An 18550-nucleotide genomic window follows, 5' to 3' on the forward strand; every position below is an offset into this window, starting at 1 on the left:
GCTCATGCACACATACCTACTGTAGATAATCGCTGGGAGTTCCTGGTGCCCTGAAGTCCTCCCCAGGGAAGGAAAGCTGATATTTACAGAACCCCTTCTGGGCACCAGTCATTGCAGAGAGCCTTTCAGATGCATTTTTTCATTGAACCCTCTCAGCCCCACAGGAAGCAGACCTTTGACAGCCTGCCCTAAGTCTCGCACACAGGCAGTGAGAGAGGTGGTAGGCACTTGCAGCCCGGACCTCCAGTCTATAAATTCTTGCTTGCCCCAGTCCTTACCTCAGAAGCTGGAAAACTGTAGGTATCTGCCCTGTAGATGAGGGACTGGCTACAACAGGGCAGCAGTGACCCTCTGGTTATCTCCACAGAACCCTGGGAAGGAATCTGGGAAGTAACCGTGGCTGTTAGCCAGGACACTGGGGACCCTAAGCCTGAACCAGCTATGGCCCAAGTGTAGAGTGGCTGGGGGATGGGCTGGCAGCAAGCCTGTTGGAGCAGAGGGGCCCGGATGCTGGGAGGAAGCAGATAGTGGCCAGAATGGGATTTCCTGAGATGCTTGCAAGGTCAGGGAGGAGGGCCTGAAGCCAGGGCAGAATGAGGGGCCTTGTTGGGGGAGGGCATTGACTCTGTTTACCAGGGCCCTTGTTAGTTTTGGGGTTCCTGGATTACCTTTGCTGGATTGAGAAAGGTCGGAAAACTGGAAAGGATGCATGATCACCCAAGATCAAGAGGTGTGAGGTCTGGGTCTGTCCCTGCTCCTAGCGTGTTGGGTCACTTTAGATGGTCCCTTCCTCTCATTGAGCTGCAGGTCTCTATCTGTCCTATAATTAGGCCATCTCCAAGGGCTTCTCCCTAGTTGTGACATCTTCAATTCTAGGATCTTTGTCTCGGCCTCAGTCACTGACCTGGGACAGTCTTAACTTACTTGAGTCTACCAAGGAATTTATCTGTGACAGAGCAAAAGTTTACATCATTAACAATTCAACAGACATTTACCATGGGCATCTGTTTTCCAGGCACTGGGCTGGGTGCTATGGCTCCAGCAAGGAGGCCAACCCTGCTTCTGTCTATGGAAAGCTCCCAGCTAGGTGGGAACAACTGGCATATAAAACAAGCATCAAGACACTGCACATATACCTTGGGCTCTAATAGTCATCTCCATTGTGTGCCCAGGAGCACATCCCTAAACATCCCTGATCTGAGTACAGAGCTGGCCCACCCATCCATCGGGAGTGGGTACAGACAAACACCATGAGGAGAAAGTGAGGAGGGAGCTACGTGAATGCCATCTCTGCCGGAGACTCTCAGGCAAAGAGGCTGGAGTAAGAAGCAGCACTGAAGTGACATACCTTGCAAGGCTGTTATTGGACTGGAATGAGAGGATTTCTTTTCCTGATCAGAGCCTGGCCAAGGCAGACACTCCATGAAAGATGGCTATTATTATCTCCATTTCACAGACAACAGAGGCCCAGTAAGGTTTGTGGTTGCCTGTCTAAGATTCCAGAGGAGATTAACAGCAGAACTCAGATTTTCACCCAGACTGGACCAGCTTCCAAGCCCACACACATTTTTCCTCATACGACTTGGCTAGTTCTAAAATTATATATATCTCATTCAAGTGAAAGATTCTTCAGCATCATTAATTTTCAAAAGTATGTGTGGGTCCTAAGGGCAATTTGCCAAGAGAAGGTTGTCTTTGCCAGCCCTGGCCCCTGAAAGCCCTTGGTCCATGCCCACCTTAAAGCTGTTTCCAGGCCTCCGGATAACATGGATTTCCCCTTTGTACACATGAGCATGCGTGAGTACACACATACATGTACACATGCATACACACACCACCTTGTTTCCTACGTTTTTTCCTCGGCAGACAGTGGAATGCTCATTAGTTGCAGTGCTCTACCCATGATAAAGGTAGCTGGTTTCAGACAGGTGTGCCAATTCCCATCTGGCTTCTTCCTTTCTGTCCTCAGTGGTACCTGAGGTTCACCAGGCTCCCCTCATTCCTTAGGGAGATCATTAACCATCCTAAGCCTAGACACATCACTTGTCAGGCAGCCACAGATGAGAGTTGGGAGAAGCCTATGCGAGGCATAGTGGGGAGGGTTAGGGGCCCAGTCCCCAACTGTCACCAACTCATGGCCTGACCTTGGGCAGGGCCATTCTGTATCCTGGGCCTTGAAATGTGTATGTGTACATTAAGGTACTAAGACTGGAGCAGTGACAGCAAAACTCTTTTCTGGCATTCTAGGGTAGTACCTTGGGGGAGCAAGGGTAAGGCCAAGGATGTGGCTTCACTAAAGAAACAGATTGATCTTTAGATGATGAAAGCCACTGGGCTGGGTAGCCTCCAATGGCCTCTCCATCCCTGACATCCGATGATTGTATATGTGTGTGTGTATGTGTGTGTGTTTAAGAGCAAAAGATTGATTTATTTTGGGGTGTTTGTACATTGCATGTGTGCTTAGGATGCGTGAGTGTATTCATGCTGTGTCGCCTTCCCTGAACCTCCTGACTAGGAGTGCCAATCTCCTGCCCCCCACAGTCACCATCACGTTACCCTATATTTTGTCCTCATGACACTTATTATCAAATTATTATTTATAACATTTATTGTAAAGTCATAATGTACTTGTTGATTTCTTTATTTTCTCTCTTCCCCAACTAGAATGCCTTTTCTCAGAGAGCAGGGGCTATGTTGGCTTTGCCCATCACTTTGTCCTTAGCAACCAGCAGAGTGGCTGGTTCATAGGAGATGTTGACGAGTAAATATTTGTGGGTTCAGAAGATTTATGGGTCAGGTATGCCTCTCTGTGTTTGGGAGGTATGGGTGTACTAGGTGGTCAGGGTGCTACTCTGAACCTGGCAAACCTAGACTTGGCCTTTGTCTGAATCTTGAACCAATCCCTAGTTCTGATTGCCGCTTGGTCCTTCAGCAGAAGGCTCCATTGGCCGGAGAGAGCAGCAGACAGGGATAGCAATCAGGAAAGTAGAGGAGGGAGGTAAAGGGGTTAAAGTTTTGCACCCTTACTCTCTTGCCTTTACTTAGCTAGGAGTCCTCCACTGGACTTTTCTTCTGTGCTCCATATTAGCCATTCTCAAAAGCTCTTCTCGATTTGAGGCTTCTTGTAGCTACAGCTTGTGCGGAGTGGGGATGAGGTTTGTAAGAAAGAAAAGAGCCTTCTAATATGCTGCTGTGTTGGTTCCTTGGCCTCACACTCAGCACGTTTGGGCACCAACTCCCAGGACATTGTCCTAGGCAGGTGGCCTTCCTCATTTCGGGACAGTTTTCATTGGACTGACTGACTGGTCAGCCTGAGGCGAGCACTCCTGAGCTGAAATCCTGTTAACAAATGCAATGTGGGCTTGTAACTTGAAACTTTTCTCCACTCAAACTAGAGTGTCCCCCACAAATAACTAGCAAACTTCTAGACGTGTCTAGACTGCTAGACATGCTAGGCCATAGGGAAGGAAGTCAAGACAGTCATCCTTTCCATGCATCCTTCTGGTGGCCCTAGTAAGGACAGGAGAACACTGTGCTTCCAGAGTTTACTGAAAGATGGGGTCACTGAGTAACATTTGGGCCCTTTGGGTCACAGACTGTGAGACCGAGTTCATCATGTTTGGCCTTCCCCAGAATGTATTCATATAGGCTGCACAGTGTAGGAGAAGAGGCATTGGTTCACACTCAGGAGAGAGACCATGATGGGCATGCAATTTCAAGTCCTGGCCCCAACACTGACCAGCTCCGTGACCTTGGGCAATTTCCTTCACCTCCCCAGGCCTCCATTTCCTCATTTAATGAGTGAAGAAAATAAGACCTGTCTCTCAGGGCTGTTTTTGAGGTTTGATTCCTATGTATTAGATGCACTTAACCCAGCACAGTTCTGAGCGAGGCCAGACATGAAGTGTTGGATTAGTCCGATTATGGCAATATGTTCCACACTCAGATGGAACCAAGACAGCTGTGCCATCCGTTGTTACTATCAGAGGTTAACGAGCGTCACAAACACAGTGGGCTCTTCCTGTAGTGTACTCCATCAACTCTGGTCAGAGAACAGAGTTCCACAATTTGGGGAGCTCATCCCTGAACTGGTGGGGTGATACAGCTTCCTTAAAATGGTCGTGAGCTTTGTGTGTATAAATTCATATGTATATGTGAACATTAAGCCATTCTAGGATCACCCGTCAATAGTACCATCTGAGGACTTTCAGCTTTTTTATCATTCACTAGCTACAACATTTCATTCTGTGGATGCAACAGTGCATCATTACCTGGAGGTAGAAGGAGCAGGTAACAATTTTTTGTTGATAGTATAATTTTCATTGTTAAGAAAGCAGAGTGAGTGACTTTAGCTTTGATCATTACAAGGGCTTCTCTACATAGGTGACATTCCAGCTAAGCAGCCATTGGGAGATAAATCTGAGGATCTGCTCTGAGGGCAATGGTGCTAAGGAGGGTGTCAGAGTCCTGGGGTTGAGTCCCAGTATATCATTTGCTGCTCTTGTTACTGAGCATGACTTACATGTAGGTAGCACCCTCCAGGCCAGAAAGAGCCTTCAATGTGGTCTTCACAACAGTTTGGGGAGGCAGGCAGGTCAAAAAATGATTCTATTCCTCATTGTTTTCCAGATGAGGAGGGAAGAGGAGCTGCAGGGAGTTTGAGTGACTTATCCAAGGTCCCTGCAGCTGATTGGTAGTGAGGGCAGGGGGTGGTGTTTGAATCACTGCTGTGGAGACCTCAGCAGCATTTAAATTGTGCCGAGAATCTATATCTCTGTTTTGGTACCAGTACCATGCTGTTTTGGTTACTGTAGCCTTGTAGTATAGTTTGAAGTCAGGTAGTGTGATGCCTCCAGCTTTGTTATTTTGGCTTAGGATTGACTTGGCAATGCGGGCTCTTTTTTTGGTTCCATATGAACTTTAAAGTAGTTTTTTCCAATTCTGTGAAGAAAGTCATTGGTAGCTTGGTGGGGATGACATTGAATCTATGAATTACCTTGGGCAGTATGGCCATTTTCACGATACTGATTCTTCCTATCCATGAGCATGGAATGTTCTTCCATTTGTTTGTGTCCTCTTTTATTTCATTGAGCAGTGGTTTGTAGTTCTCCTTGAAGAGGTCCTTCACGTCCCTTGTAAGGTGGATTCCTAGGTATTTTATTCTCTTTGAAGCAATTGTGAATGGGAGTTCACTCATGATTTGGCTCTCTGTTTGTCTGTTATTGGCGTATAAGAATGCTTGTGATTTTTGCACATTGATTTTGTATCCTGAGACTTTGGTGAAGTTGCTTATCAGCTTAAGGAGATTTTGGGCTGAGATGATGGAGTTTTCTAAATATACAATCATGTCATCTGCAAACAGGGACAATTTGACTTCCTCTTTTCCTAATTGAATACCCTTTATTTCCTTCTCCTGCCTGATTGCCCTGGCCAGAACTTCCAACACTATGTTGAATAGGAGTGGTGAGAGAGGGCATCCCTGTCTTGTGCCAGTTTTCAAAGTGAATGCTTCTAGTTTTTGCCCATTCAGTATGATATTGGCTGTGGGTTTGTCATAAATAGCCCTTATTATTTTGAGATACGTCCCATCAATACCTAATTTATGGGGTTTTTAGCATGAAGGGCTGTTGAATTTTGTCAAAGGCCTTTTCTGCATCTATTGAGATAATCATGTGGTTTTTGTCTTTGGTTCTGTTTATGTGCTGGATTACGTTTATTGATTTGCGTATGTTGAACCAGCCTTGCACCCCAGGGATGAAGCCCACTTGATCATGGTGGATAAGCTTTTTGATGTGCCGCTGGATTCGGTTTGCCAGTATTTTATTGAGGATTTTTGCGTCGATACTCATCAGGGATATTGGTCTAAAATTCTCTTTTTTGGTTGTGTCTCTGCCAGGCTTTGGTATCAGGATGATGCTGGCCTCATAAAATGAGTTAGGGAGGATTCCCTCTTTTTCTATTGATTGGAATAGTTTCAGAAGGAATGGTACCAGCTCCTCCTTGTACCTCTGGTAGAATTCGGCTGTGAATCCGTCTGGTCCTGGACTTTTTTTTGGTTGGTAGGCTATTAATTATTGCCTCAATTTCAGAGCCTGTTATTGGTCTATTCAGGGATTCAACTTCTTCCTGGTTTAGTCTTGGGAGGGTGTATGTGTCCAGGAATTTATCCATTTCTTCTAGATTTTCTAGTTTATTGGTGTAGAGGTGTTTATAGTATTCTCTGATGGTAGTTTGTATTTCTGTGGGATCGGTGGTAATATTCCCTTTATCATTTTTTATTGCGGCTATTTGATTCTTCTCTCTTTTCTTCTTTATTAGTCTTGCTAGTGGAACTTAAAGTATATTAAGAAAAAAGAAACAATAATTATAGTTGATATTAAAACATAAATGGCAAAATAATTATAATTTCTGAAGTTTAAAAAAAATTGTGCTGAGAATCTCATACTGAACTTAAAAACAAGGTTGTCTGCCAGCAGCACCCAAGCAGCTGCAGGAATAACTCTTGAAGAAGTCTGCCCAGTACACAGCATCCACCAGAGCATCTTTTCACTGGTCATTTGAATATTCTCTTTTGTAATGTGTTTGCTAAGCCATTTTGCTACTTTTTCTGTTGGGTTGTTTGCCTTTTTCGTATTGACCTGTAAGACCCTTTATATATCCTGGAATATTAGTCTCTTAGTTTCTTTTATGTGTTACAAAATCTTCTGCCAAACTGTGGGATGAACACCATTAATGAATCAATACCAGTATGAATACCATTAATAGTTGTTTATAGTTCTTTTTTAATTCTGAGATGAAATTTGCATATAATGAAATGCAGAAATCATAAGTATTCAATGTGACAAGTTTGGAAAAATACATACCCCTGTATAACCAAGCCTTTACTGAGAATTAGAATCTTACCATCGTCCTGGAAAGTCCTCTCATGTTCCTTCCCAGTCTATCTGGGCTCCCACTTCCATAGACAACCAATGTTCCATTTGTTTTCTGTTATAGACTAGACTGACCTGTTCTATAATTTTATATAAATGAAGTCATACAGTATATGCTATTTTATAAGTGTCTTTTCCATTCAAAATGTTTTTGAAATTCACCCATGTTGCTACATATATCAGTAGTTTGTTTTTTATTTCAGAGATGTCATCCATTGTATGAATTTACCACAGTTAGTTTGTCCATTCTCTTATTGATGGACACCTGGGCTGTTAACAGATTTTGGCTTTTGTGAATAAAGATGCCATGAGTATCCTTTCATAAAACTTTTCGTGGACATTTGTTTTCATTTCTCCTTGGAAAATACCTAAAAATGGAATTGCCTGGTCATAGAGTAGGTATATGTTTAAGTTTATAAGAAAATGCAAGCTAGTCCAGTTTTGGAAGTGGTTGCACCATATAACATACCCACCAGTAATGTGTAAGGTTCCAATTACTTCATATCCTTGCCAACATTTAGTGTATTTATTCTTTTAAATTTTAGCCATTCAGGTGGGTGTAATGATATCGCTCATTGTGTTTTTTTAAAAATTATTTTTCCATAAGTTATTGGAGGTACAGGTGGTATTTGTACATAAGTTCTTTTTTTTTTTTTTTTTTTTTTTGAGATGGAGTTTCGCTTTTGTTGCCCAGGCTGGAGTGCAATGGCGTGATCTCAGCTCACTGCAACTGCTGCCTTCTGGGTTCAAGTGATTCTTCTGCCTCAGCTTCCCAAGTAGCTGGGATTACAGGTGCCCACCACCACGCCCGGCTAATTTTTTTTTTTTTTGTATTTTTAGTAGAGATGGGGTTTCACCATGTTGGCCAGGCTGGTTTGAACTCCTGACCTCAGGTGATCTGCCCACGTCAGCCTCCCAAAGTTTTGGGATTACAGGCGTGAACCACCACGCCCAGCCATGAGTAAGTTCTTTAGTGGAGATTTGTGAGAACCTGGTGTACCCATCACCCGAGCAGTATACACTGCACCATATTTGTTGTCTTTTATCTCTTGCCATTGTATCATTCTTATGCTTTTCATCCTCATAGCTTAGCTTCCACATATCAGTGAGAACATAGAGTGTTTGGTTTTCCATTCCTGAGTTACTTCAGGTTTTGATTTGTATTTTTCTAATGACTAATGATAGTGGTGAGCATCTTTTCACATGCTTATTAGCCATTTGTATATCTTATTTCATAAAGTGTCCATTAAATATTTTGTCTCTTTTTATTGAATTGTTTTTATTGTTGAGTTTTAGAAATTTTTTTGTAATATCCTAGATACCAGTCCTTTGTCAGATATATATTTTGAAAATACTTTCTCCCAGTCAGTGACTCATCTCTACATTTTCTTAATGATGTCTTTTCAAAAATAGACTTTATTGCTTAGAACAGTTTTAGATTTATAGAAAAATGAAAAGATAGTACAGAGAGTTCCCATATACCTCCCACCCAGTGTCCCCTAAAATTAATATCTTACATTGGTACAGTACATTTGTGACAATTAATAAACCCAGATCAATACATTATTATTAACTAAAATCCATACTTTATTCATATTTCCTTAGTCTTTACCCAGTATCTTTTTTTCTATTTCAATATCCCATTCAGGATACTATATTAATATCATTTAGTTGCCATATCTCCTTAGGATTCTCTTTGCTGTGACATTTTCTCTGGCTTTTCTCTTTTTTTTGATGACATTGATAGTTTTAAGGAGTACGGGTCGGCTATTTTGTAGGATGCCCCTCTTGGGATTTATCAGATGTTTTTCTTGTGATTAGTCTGAATTTATGGGTTTATGGAAGGAATAGCACAGAGATAGAGTGCCATCTTCATTACATCGTATCAACATGACTTATCACTGTTGATGTTGACCTTGATCACTTGGCTAAAGTAGTTTGTCAGGTTTCCCCACAATAACCTTATTCTTTTTCCCCTCTTCCATACTCTACTCATAGAAAGGAAGTTACTATGAGCAGCCCACGCTTAAGGAGTAGGAAATTATGCTCTCCCTGAAGTTGTTGTTGTTGTTGTTGTTGTTTTTTGAGACAGGGTCTCACTCTGTCTTCCAGGCGGGAATGCAGTGGCAGGATCATAGCTCACTGTAACCTCGAACTCCTGGGCTCAAGCGATCTTCCCATTTTAGCCTCCCAAGTAGCTAGGACTATGGGTATGCACCACCACACCCAGCTAATTTTTTTAATTTTTAGTAGAGACAGGATCTCACTGTGTTGCCTAGACTGGTCTCAGACTCCTGGCCTCAAGCAATTCTCCCACCTCAGCCTCCCAAAGCACTGGGATTATAAGCGTGACTACCACACCTGGCATGACAAAGTCTTATTTATAAGTTTTTATTTTCTTTTATGGTTATTGTGTCCTTTCCGTTCCCAAGAAAGCTTTGCTTACCCAAGTCATGAAAATATTTTCAGCCTATACCTATGTCAAACACAAAAATTAAAGATGTTTCACAAAAATAAACATAAAAGTTAAAACCATGAAGCTTTTAGAAGAAAACATAAGAATTAAGATTATGCTGGACTCATCAAACAAATTGGAAGAGTCACCTCGTCTATTTTCTGAAACTGTTTGGGTAAAATTGGTGTTATTTCTTCCTTAAATGTCTGATGACAAACACCAGTGAATTCTTTAGCTCTGGAGCTTTTTTCCTGGGAAGGAATGTTTTTGATGATATATTCAATTTATTTAATTAGATATGAAATGCAGATTTTTCTGTTTCATCTTGTCTCCAATTCAGTAAGTTATTGTTAAGAAATGTGTTTACTTTATCCAAGTTATCAAATTTGTTGGAATAAAGCTGTTTATAATATTTTATTATCTTTTTAATGTTGTAGGATCTTTAATGATCTCAGGCTTTTCTTGTTTTTGATGATCATCTTTTATTCCTGTTAGTGCTAATTTGCATTCTCTTTTTTCTTGATTAGTCGAGGTAGAGGAGCATCAATTTTTGCTGGTTTTGTTAATTTTCTCAGTTTTTTTCTGTTTCATTGACCTTTGCTCTTTTTATTATTTCTTAACTTCTACTTACTTTGGATTTACTTTCCCATGATTTTCTAGTTTCTTAGAGTGGAATCCTAGGTCATTAATTTTAGGCCATTCTTCTTTTCTAATATAAACATTTAAAGTTACAACTTTTTTCTCTAAGTGCTGCATCACTTGCTTCCCACAAATTTTAATATGTCGTGTTCTTATTGTCATTTAGTTCAAAATATTTTCTAATTCTCTTTATGCTTTCTTCTTTGGCCCATATGTTATTTAAAAGTATATTGTTTAATTTTCAAAGGTTCCATTTTTCTGGCTATCTTGTTATTGACTTCTTGTTAATTCCATTGTGGTCTGAGAACACATTCTATATTTTATTTCTGTCAAATTTACTTACACATGGTTTATGGCCTAGCATAAACCTATCTTGGTGAAGGTACTATGTATATTTGGAAAAAAAATGTGTATTCTTCTCTCGTTGGATATAGTGTTCTATAAATATTAGTTAAGTCAAGTTGGTCAGTAATGTTATTTAGATCATCTAAGTCTTTACTAATTTTTATCTAGCTCCTTTATCTGTAGCTGAGAACAAGTTGTTAAAATCTCCAGCTATGTTTTCTCTCCTTAATTCTCCCAATTTTACTTTATTTTGAAGTTCTGTTATTATACCACATACACATTTATGAATACTGTCTCTTCCTGATGAAGTAATTCTTTATTCATTATGAAATGCTTCTCTTTACCTTTAATAACACTCTTACTTGAAGTCTGCTTTACCTGATTTAATATCAAATAGCCACAGAAGCCTTCTTGTACTTACTGTTTACATACTATATGCCCTTCTCCATCCATTTGTTTTTAGCCAATCTCTATTTTTATATTAAAATACATATCTCCTAGAAAGCACAAGATAGTGTCTTGCTCTTTTTCTCCATTCTGACATTCTGCCTTTTAATTCAAATTTAGTCCATGTTTATTAACATTTAACATAATTATTGATATTTCAGATTTAAATCTTTATTCACTAGTTGTTTTCTGCTTTCTCCCTCTGTTTTTCCCATATTCCTCTTTTTCTGCCTTCTCTTGGATTATTTGAATGTATTGTAGATTTTTATTATATTTATTTGATTTTAGCTGTACCTCTTTGCATCATTTTTAGTGTTGTTCTAGGGATTACAATGTATATTAATAACTTGCCACAATTTACTTAGAGATAATATTGTACCGCTTCATGTCAATTGTGGAAACCTTGCAACTATATTCCTCCCAATTTTATGCTATATTGTTTATGTATTACAACTTACTGACATTTTACATTCCACCATATGATGCTACAGTTTTCACTTTGAACAGTAATATGTATTTTACATAGATTAAGAAGAACAGTAGTGTTTTATATCTACCCATTTCCAATGCTCTTCATTTCTTCTTGTAGATCCAAACTTCCACCTGGTATCACTTCCCTTCAGCCTGAAGAACTTCGTTCAAAATTTCTTGTAATGCATATCTGATGGATATTAATTCTCTGGGTTATCTTTTATGTAAAATGCCTTCATTTAACCTTTATTCTTGGTTTTTGCTAGATATATAATTCTTGACAGTTTGCTTTCAGCACTTTAAAGATGTTGGTCCGTGGTCTTTGGACCCTCATTGTATGTCGTATGTCATAAGCAGTTACTTGAATTGTGGTTCCTCTGAATCTTACTTTCCTCTAGCTTCTTTAAGACATTATCTTTGTTTTTTAGTAGTTTGTCTGTGATGTGCCTAGCTGTGATTTGCTTTGTATTCATTTTACTTGGGACTCGCTGAACGTCTTTAAATCTGTGATTTTATGTCTTTCATCAAATTGGGGGAGTTTACTGCTGTCATTTTTTTCAAATACAATTTTTCCGGTTTATTTTCTCTCTTTTCCTTCTGTGACACTAACTACATATGTTTTAGATATTTTTATAATATTCTATAGGTTCCTGAGCCTCTGTTATTTTTTCTTCTTTGTTCTTCAGAATGGATAATTTCTATTGATCTTCATGTTTTCTGACTCTTCTGTCATTTCTAGTTTGTTGTTAAGCCTATCCAGTGAATTTTTAATTCAGATATTATATGTTTCAGCTCTAGAATTTCCACTTAGTTCTTTATTATAATTTTTGCATTTCTTTTCTGATATTTTCTGACTTTTCATTCATTATAAGCATATTTTCCTTTATGCCCTTCAGCATATCTATAATAGCTGCTTTTAAAATCCTTGTCTGCTAATTCCAACATTTGAATCATCTTAGGGCTACTTTTAGTTGATTGCCTTTTCTCTTGAGTTTTCCTCATGCTTTTCTGGTTCTTCATATGTGTTGGGACCCTGGTTTTGCTCTTTTCCTTGGAAGAGTGTTGATTTTTGTTTTGTTATATTGATTTTGCTTATGTTTCGTTTTGTTTTGTTTGTGTTAGCTGGCAACTAGACTGGCTGGACTCAAACTGCAAGTTATTTCTCCTCTACAATGGGTAACAGCTCAAATAACATTTCAGTTTTTTTAGTCTTAGCTGTTCTCCTTAGAGTCTGTCACACACATGCATGGTTTGGGGTCAGCAGAGAGTTGGATGTAGTTTATACATAGGATTTGATGCTCTTTCTTTCTGGCTTTCTCATTTTGGAGGATTTCCTCCTTACTTCGCAGTAGTTGTGTTTGCTATGAACTCTGTACTCTAGTTCTTCAATACAGAAAGACTACAGCTTTTCCACTACAGTTTAAGTTGCTCTGCATGGTACAGTCTGGGTCCTGTCCTCAAGCTAAACACCAGAAAAGTAATGGGAAACTGACCCAGTGCCATTTTCTTCTTCCAAGTGTTGACCCCCCTCCACTATCTGCCTGCTTTTGATCTCTCCACACTGCCTTCAAGTAGTGTATTTATATTTTGTTTTGTTTTTCTCCAGAGTTCATAGTTTTAATCTGTAGTAAGATAGGGTCAATAGGAGCTTACTTGTCTATTGCTGGAAGTAGAATCTGTAGCTTGTTTTTTTCCCCTTCTTAATCATAGTATTTTATTAATAAAAATTCTTAATTTAAATGTGGTCAAGTCTATTTTTCATTTGTGATTCTTTTCTTAAAATCTTATGCAGGGAAGTGTTTCCTACCCCCAAATTATTCATACGTTCTCTTATATAATCTTTCTTACAATTTGCCTTATACATTTAGTTTTCTTTAGTCCTGTTGGAATTGATTTTTTACTTGTTTTAAAATAATTTTATTAAAAGTATTTTAGAATACGCTTAGATTTAGGGAAAAGTTGTAAAGATAGTACAAGGAGTTATAATAAACGCTGAATCCAGTTTTACCTATTATTATCATCTCATATAAGTATGGTATATTTCTCACAATCAATAAACTAATATATTAATACATTGTTATTAACTAAAATCCATACTTAAATATTTCCTTTGTCATACATCAAGTCTCAATGTATGTATACATCTGTTTCTGGACTTTACATTCTGTTTCCTTGTTCTATTTGTCTGTCCCTGAGACAATACCACACTGTCTTAATTACTATAGCTTTATAATAAATCTTGATATCTAGTAGAGCAAGTTTCCCCCCTTTTTCTTCCTTCAAGAATACTTTAGCTATACTTGACTTTTCACATATATATTTTAGAAGCAGCTTGTTAAGTTGCACACATACACACACAACTCTCAGGATATGGCATTGAATTAATAAATCAGTGTGGAAACTACTGACATCTTTATAATAGTGACTCTTCCTATTCGTGAACATTGTAAATCTTTCCATTTGAATAGATCTCTTCGGTAGATTTATTCCTAAGTATTTAATTTTTATGTCAATGTACATACTATCTTTCCCCAGTAATGTTTTAATTAATAATTGGCTGGATCAATGAATGAAAACTGTATGCTAGGCCCTGTGAAGAATATTGAAGGCAAAGGAGAGGAAGGAATTATTTTTGAGTGCCAAAAACCTGCCAGGTATTATTACTGATGCTTTGCTTTTTTCTCAGCTAATAATTGCAGCAACTGTGTCAGCATCCTATTATATTCTGCCATGTACAGGTGAGAAAACTCAGTCTCTGAGACGGTTAAGGAACTTGTCTAAGGTAATGAAGCCAGGAAGTGGTAGAGCTGGTGTTGATATCTAGGTTTGCCTGATTGTAGTGTGCATGGTCTGTCCACTCGAACATCCTGTCTCCAGATAATTCAGTCATACCCCTTACTATGGACCTTAACTATTTTTGTGTGGGAAAAGGGCAGGATATAAAATGTGTATCCAGGCAATAAGGTTGAGGACTGCAGCTGCAGTAATACAGACATTCTGAGGAAACAGTCACTTTGAGCTGAAGGGCTCTGCAAGACAGGCTTCCTGTAAGAGGAAACATTGTCACTAAATTTTTCAGACTGGAGAGAATTTGGACATGCAGTAGTGGAAGGTCACAGATGCCTGGGATATTAAAAAGACCATCTCCAGGGCAATGAATGCTGAGAATATCTGACTTGAACCCCAGCATTCAGAAGCCACAGGAGGAAGTGAAGTGAAAAACTTACACCTTTGTATATGAACTAATGAGGCAGGGCTGTGGACTCCCTTCTCATAGCTTTCCTGAGAGTCCATGGTATCTCAGGCTTTAGACCTACCTCTTTTCCTCTTGGATACAGAAGCAATGAAATGGAATGGGCGGTTGGCTCCCGCAAATGACAGTGACTTTGCTTATGGTGACTTTTTTGGACACTGCAGGCAGCATCCAGCAAGAGAAAGCAGGGAGGAGCTGACAGAGCCCTCATCACTGCTTGCCTGACAGGAGGTAGGGGAAGCAAAAAAGAGCCTCTGAGGGGAAGCTCACCTCTGCTCGGACCCACCACAGTTACAGCACCTGTCCAGCTTTCTGTAGCACTTGAAGGTAATCAGATCCTACAGTTTGGTGTTCAAGGCCACAACACCTGGTCCCAGTCCATCTTGCCAGTCTTCTATGTTTCCTCTTTCTCCATCACTCATGTAGTCTATGCATGGGCCACACTCAATCATTCTGCATTTCCTGTAGTTCCCTACTTGTGGGACATTGCTCATACTATTTCTTTGGCCAGAGACCCTTCCCCACCTTCACCCTCATTCATGTGTTCAGCAAATCTATATTGAGTACTACACGCCAGGTACTCTTCGGGTTCCATGGGGACTTCTGAGAATTTAGGACTCCTTTCTCTTCAGGAGCAAGTGCGCTGCCTACTGAGGGGATAAGACATGTACACATAACTAGACTCCAAGGTGAAAGGGACAAACACACACATCCATCTGAGGAAAACTGCATCTTCCTACAAGCTTTCTCAGCACCTCTTCAGAATCCAGTGTGCTAAGTTTGCTCAAAATGGCAGTGCTGGAGGAAGAATTCACGTTGTCTTCAGTAGTCCTGAGCACGGGGCCTGAAGGACTCCTAGGCATGAAGCAGAGTGACAAAACAGACCAGTTTCTAGTGACAGACAGTGGCAGAACCGTGATCCTCTATAAGGTTTCTGATCAGAAACCCTTGGGGAGCTGGTCAGTGAAACAGGGTCAAATTGTAACATGTCCAGCTGCGTGCAACTTTCAAACTGGAGAGTATATTGTTGTACACAATAATAAGATTTTAAGAATCTGGAATAATGAAGATGTAAACCTGGATAAGGTATTTAAAGCTACATTGTCAGTTGAAGTATGTAGGATACTTTCAGTGCAAGGGTCAGAACCCTTGGTGCTCTTCAAGGAAGGTGTTCGTGGTTTAGAGGCCTCGCTTGCAGACCCCCAGCAGAAAATTGAAGCTGTTATCTCTGATGAAGTGATTAAATGGACAAAGTTTTCCATAGTGTTCAGACATCCTGTTTTAATTTTTATTACTGAAAAACATGGAAATCACTTTGCTTATGTGCAAATGTTTAACTCACGTATCTTAACCAAATATACACTCTTAGTTGGACAAGACAAAAACTCTTTTATAGAGAGTTTTACTGCATTGGTAGATCAGAAATTCATCTCTTTGACGTCATTAAGCTCTGATGGTTGTATATATGAAACCTTGATGCCAATACGTCCAACTGACCCAGAAAAAAATCAGAGCTTAGTTAGATCACTGTTGCTCAAGGCTGTTGTGTCTGGTAACACTTGAAATGGAGTTGCACTCACTGCGCTGGATCAGGATCACGTCACAGTCCTAGGAAGTCCACTAGCAGCTTCTAAGGAATGCCTCTCTGTATGGAACATAAAATTTCAAACACTACAGACTTCAAAAGAGTTACCACAAGGGACCAGTGGTCAACTCTGGTATTATGGGGAAAATGTGTTTATGCTACATGGAGAATCTCTGTGATTCCATACAACTGTGAAGTGTCATCATTAGCAGGTGCTCATGGAAAACTCAAGCATAGTCAAGATCCAGGAACTCATGTCGTGCCCCATTTTGTAAACTGGGAAACACCTCAAGGATGTGGACTTGGGTCCCAGAACTCAGAGCAGTCAAGAAGAATTTTAAGGAGACGAAAAATTGAAGTGAGTTTACAGCCAGAGGTATCACCATCCAAACAACTTTTGTCAACCATAATGAAAGATTCAGAGAAACACACTGAAGTAGAAGTATGGAAATTTTTGGCTCTGAAGCAGACCCCTGACTTTCATACTGTCACTGGGGACACAGTAACAGGACTTCTGGAAAGGTGTAAAGCAGAACCATCATTTTATCCCCGGAGCTGTCTGATGCACCTTATCCAAGTGCATGTGCTTTCTTACAGTTTGTGCCGTGACTTAATGGAGATTGCCTTAAAAAAGAAAGATGTACAGTTGTTACAACTCTGTCTACAGCAGTTCCCTGACATTCCTGAATCGGTCACCTGTGCTTGCTTAAAAATTTTCTTGAGAATTGGTGATGACAGTATTCAAGAAACAGATGTCAGTATGGAGTCAGTTTTTGACTATAGTAATTCTGTACATGATGAGAAAATGGAAGAGCAAACTGGAATTCTTCAAAATGGCTTCAATCCTGAAGAAGATAAATACAGTAACTGTGATCAAGAGTTAAATAAAAAGCCCCAGGACAAGACAAAGGAGACCATTTCATGCTCTGTGATACCAAAAAGAGCAGCTCTACTTAATGCAATTCTTCATTCAGCATATAGCGAAACATTTCTTCTGCCTCATTTGAAAAACATCCCAGCACAGCATATCACACTGTTTCTCAAGTGTTTGTGTTTCCTTTATCTGAAGTGTAGCGAAAATGCTACTATGACTCTTCCTGGAATACACCCACCTACCTTGAACCAGATTATGGATTGGATATGTCTACTTCTGGATGCAAATTTTACTGTTGTAGTAATGATGCCAGAAGCAAAGAGGCCACTGATAAATCTTTACAAGCTTGTAAAATCTCAGATATCTGTTTATTCCAAGCTCAACAAGATTGAAGTAAGTTTTTGGGAGCTACAGAAATTAAATCAAGAAAAGAATAATAGAGGATTATATTCAATTGAAGTGCTGGAGCTCTTCTGATATTACCAATTCTCCTTCATAGTCATTTTATAAAGCTCTTTTATGTAACTCTTGCTTCAACCAGGCAAGAGTGGTGTTTTGTTTGCGACCCTCTCGGTGTCAAGAGAAACATGTCAGTGAGTACCTGGACCATCACTTATTGATGCTCCGGGGTAGAACTGCAGGTTTCACATGAACCTATTCTAGGTTGTGGACATTGGTGTGCAGAGGTTCTGCAATTTTTAAAAAATATGTAACTGGGTTGATTTTAAGTAAAATTATTTGTGTATTGATAAAAGTCTAATTTCTTATCATGTATTTTGAATTTTCTTTTAATAAAAAACGACCATTGAAGCAGTGAAAAAAAAAGAATCTGGTGTGCTAACAGAAGACATTTAATTATGCCATCACATATGAATTCTCTGTCCTCCAAATTGACCCAACACCTCATATATCTCTTAGGGCAGCATTCCTTTCCTGGAGGAGGTGCTTTGAAGGGAACTCTGGAGGAAGATTAAGGTTTTAGATGGTGAGCCCTTTGGAGGCCAGAACTGAGTTCTCCAAGTTTCTGAGCCTTGGTCTATTGCTTCTACTTCCTCTACAGGTTCTCCCTGGACTATTTCTCTCATTCTTGTGCTTTAACTTTCATCAATATGCAGTTATCTCCCTGATCTTGGTCTCTTACCAAAACCTTCCCCCCATAAAGCCAAATGCTACTTGGATATCTACACTGATCATTCCACAGCCACTGAAATGGAAGTCTTCAACCTACTTAAAAACTCCATCCAAACAGCTTCTCCACTGCATGGCACTGGCATCTACCCAGTCACCCAGGCCAGATTTCTCAGCATCACCCTTACCTCCTTCCACTCACCCACCTAATCTGCCATCAGGTTCTGCCAGTTTACCTCCTAATTATTTCTGGAATGTATCTTTACCTCGCCCACCCTCCTGCTACTGCACAAATTTAGGTCTTTATTATCTGTCACCTGGATTACTCTTCATTGTCCCCTCACTGTCATCCCTCTAGAGTCTCCTCTACACATCAGCTGAAGCGATTTACCTAAAATGCTAATTCAATTGCATCATCCCC

The 18550-nt window shown here is 39.8% G+C and overlaps 1 protein-coding gene across 1 annotated transcript in view; it reads left to right on the forward strand.

Moving 5' to 3' along the window:
• The window catches only part of LOC107966345 (nucleolar protein 11-like), a 167926-nt gene extending 150121 nt beyond the window's left edge, over positions 1 to 17805 (forward strand). The window contains 3 exon segments of the mRNA XM_054676645.2: positions 14707 to 14869; positions 15175 to 16298; positions 16301 to 17805. Coding sequence (XP_054532620.1) covers positions 15332 to 16298; positions 16301 to 17478 — 2145 coding nt within the window. The 5' untranslated portion in view covers positions 14707 to 14869; positions 15175 to 15331 and the 3' untranslated portion in view covers positions 17479 to 17805.
• Positions 17806 to 18550: the final 745 nt, after the last annotated feature.

The sequence above is a fragment of the Pan troglodytes genome, chromosome X (assembly GCF_028858775.2).
Source record: "Pan troglodytes isolate AG18354 chromosome X, NHGRI_mPanTro3-v2.0_pri, whole genome shotgun sequence".
Taxonomy (NCBI): Eukaryota; Metazoa; Chordata; class Mammalia; order Primates; family Hominidae; genus Pan; species Pan troglodytes.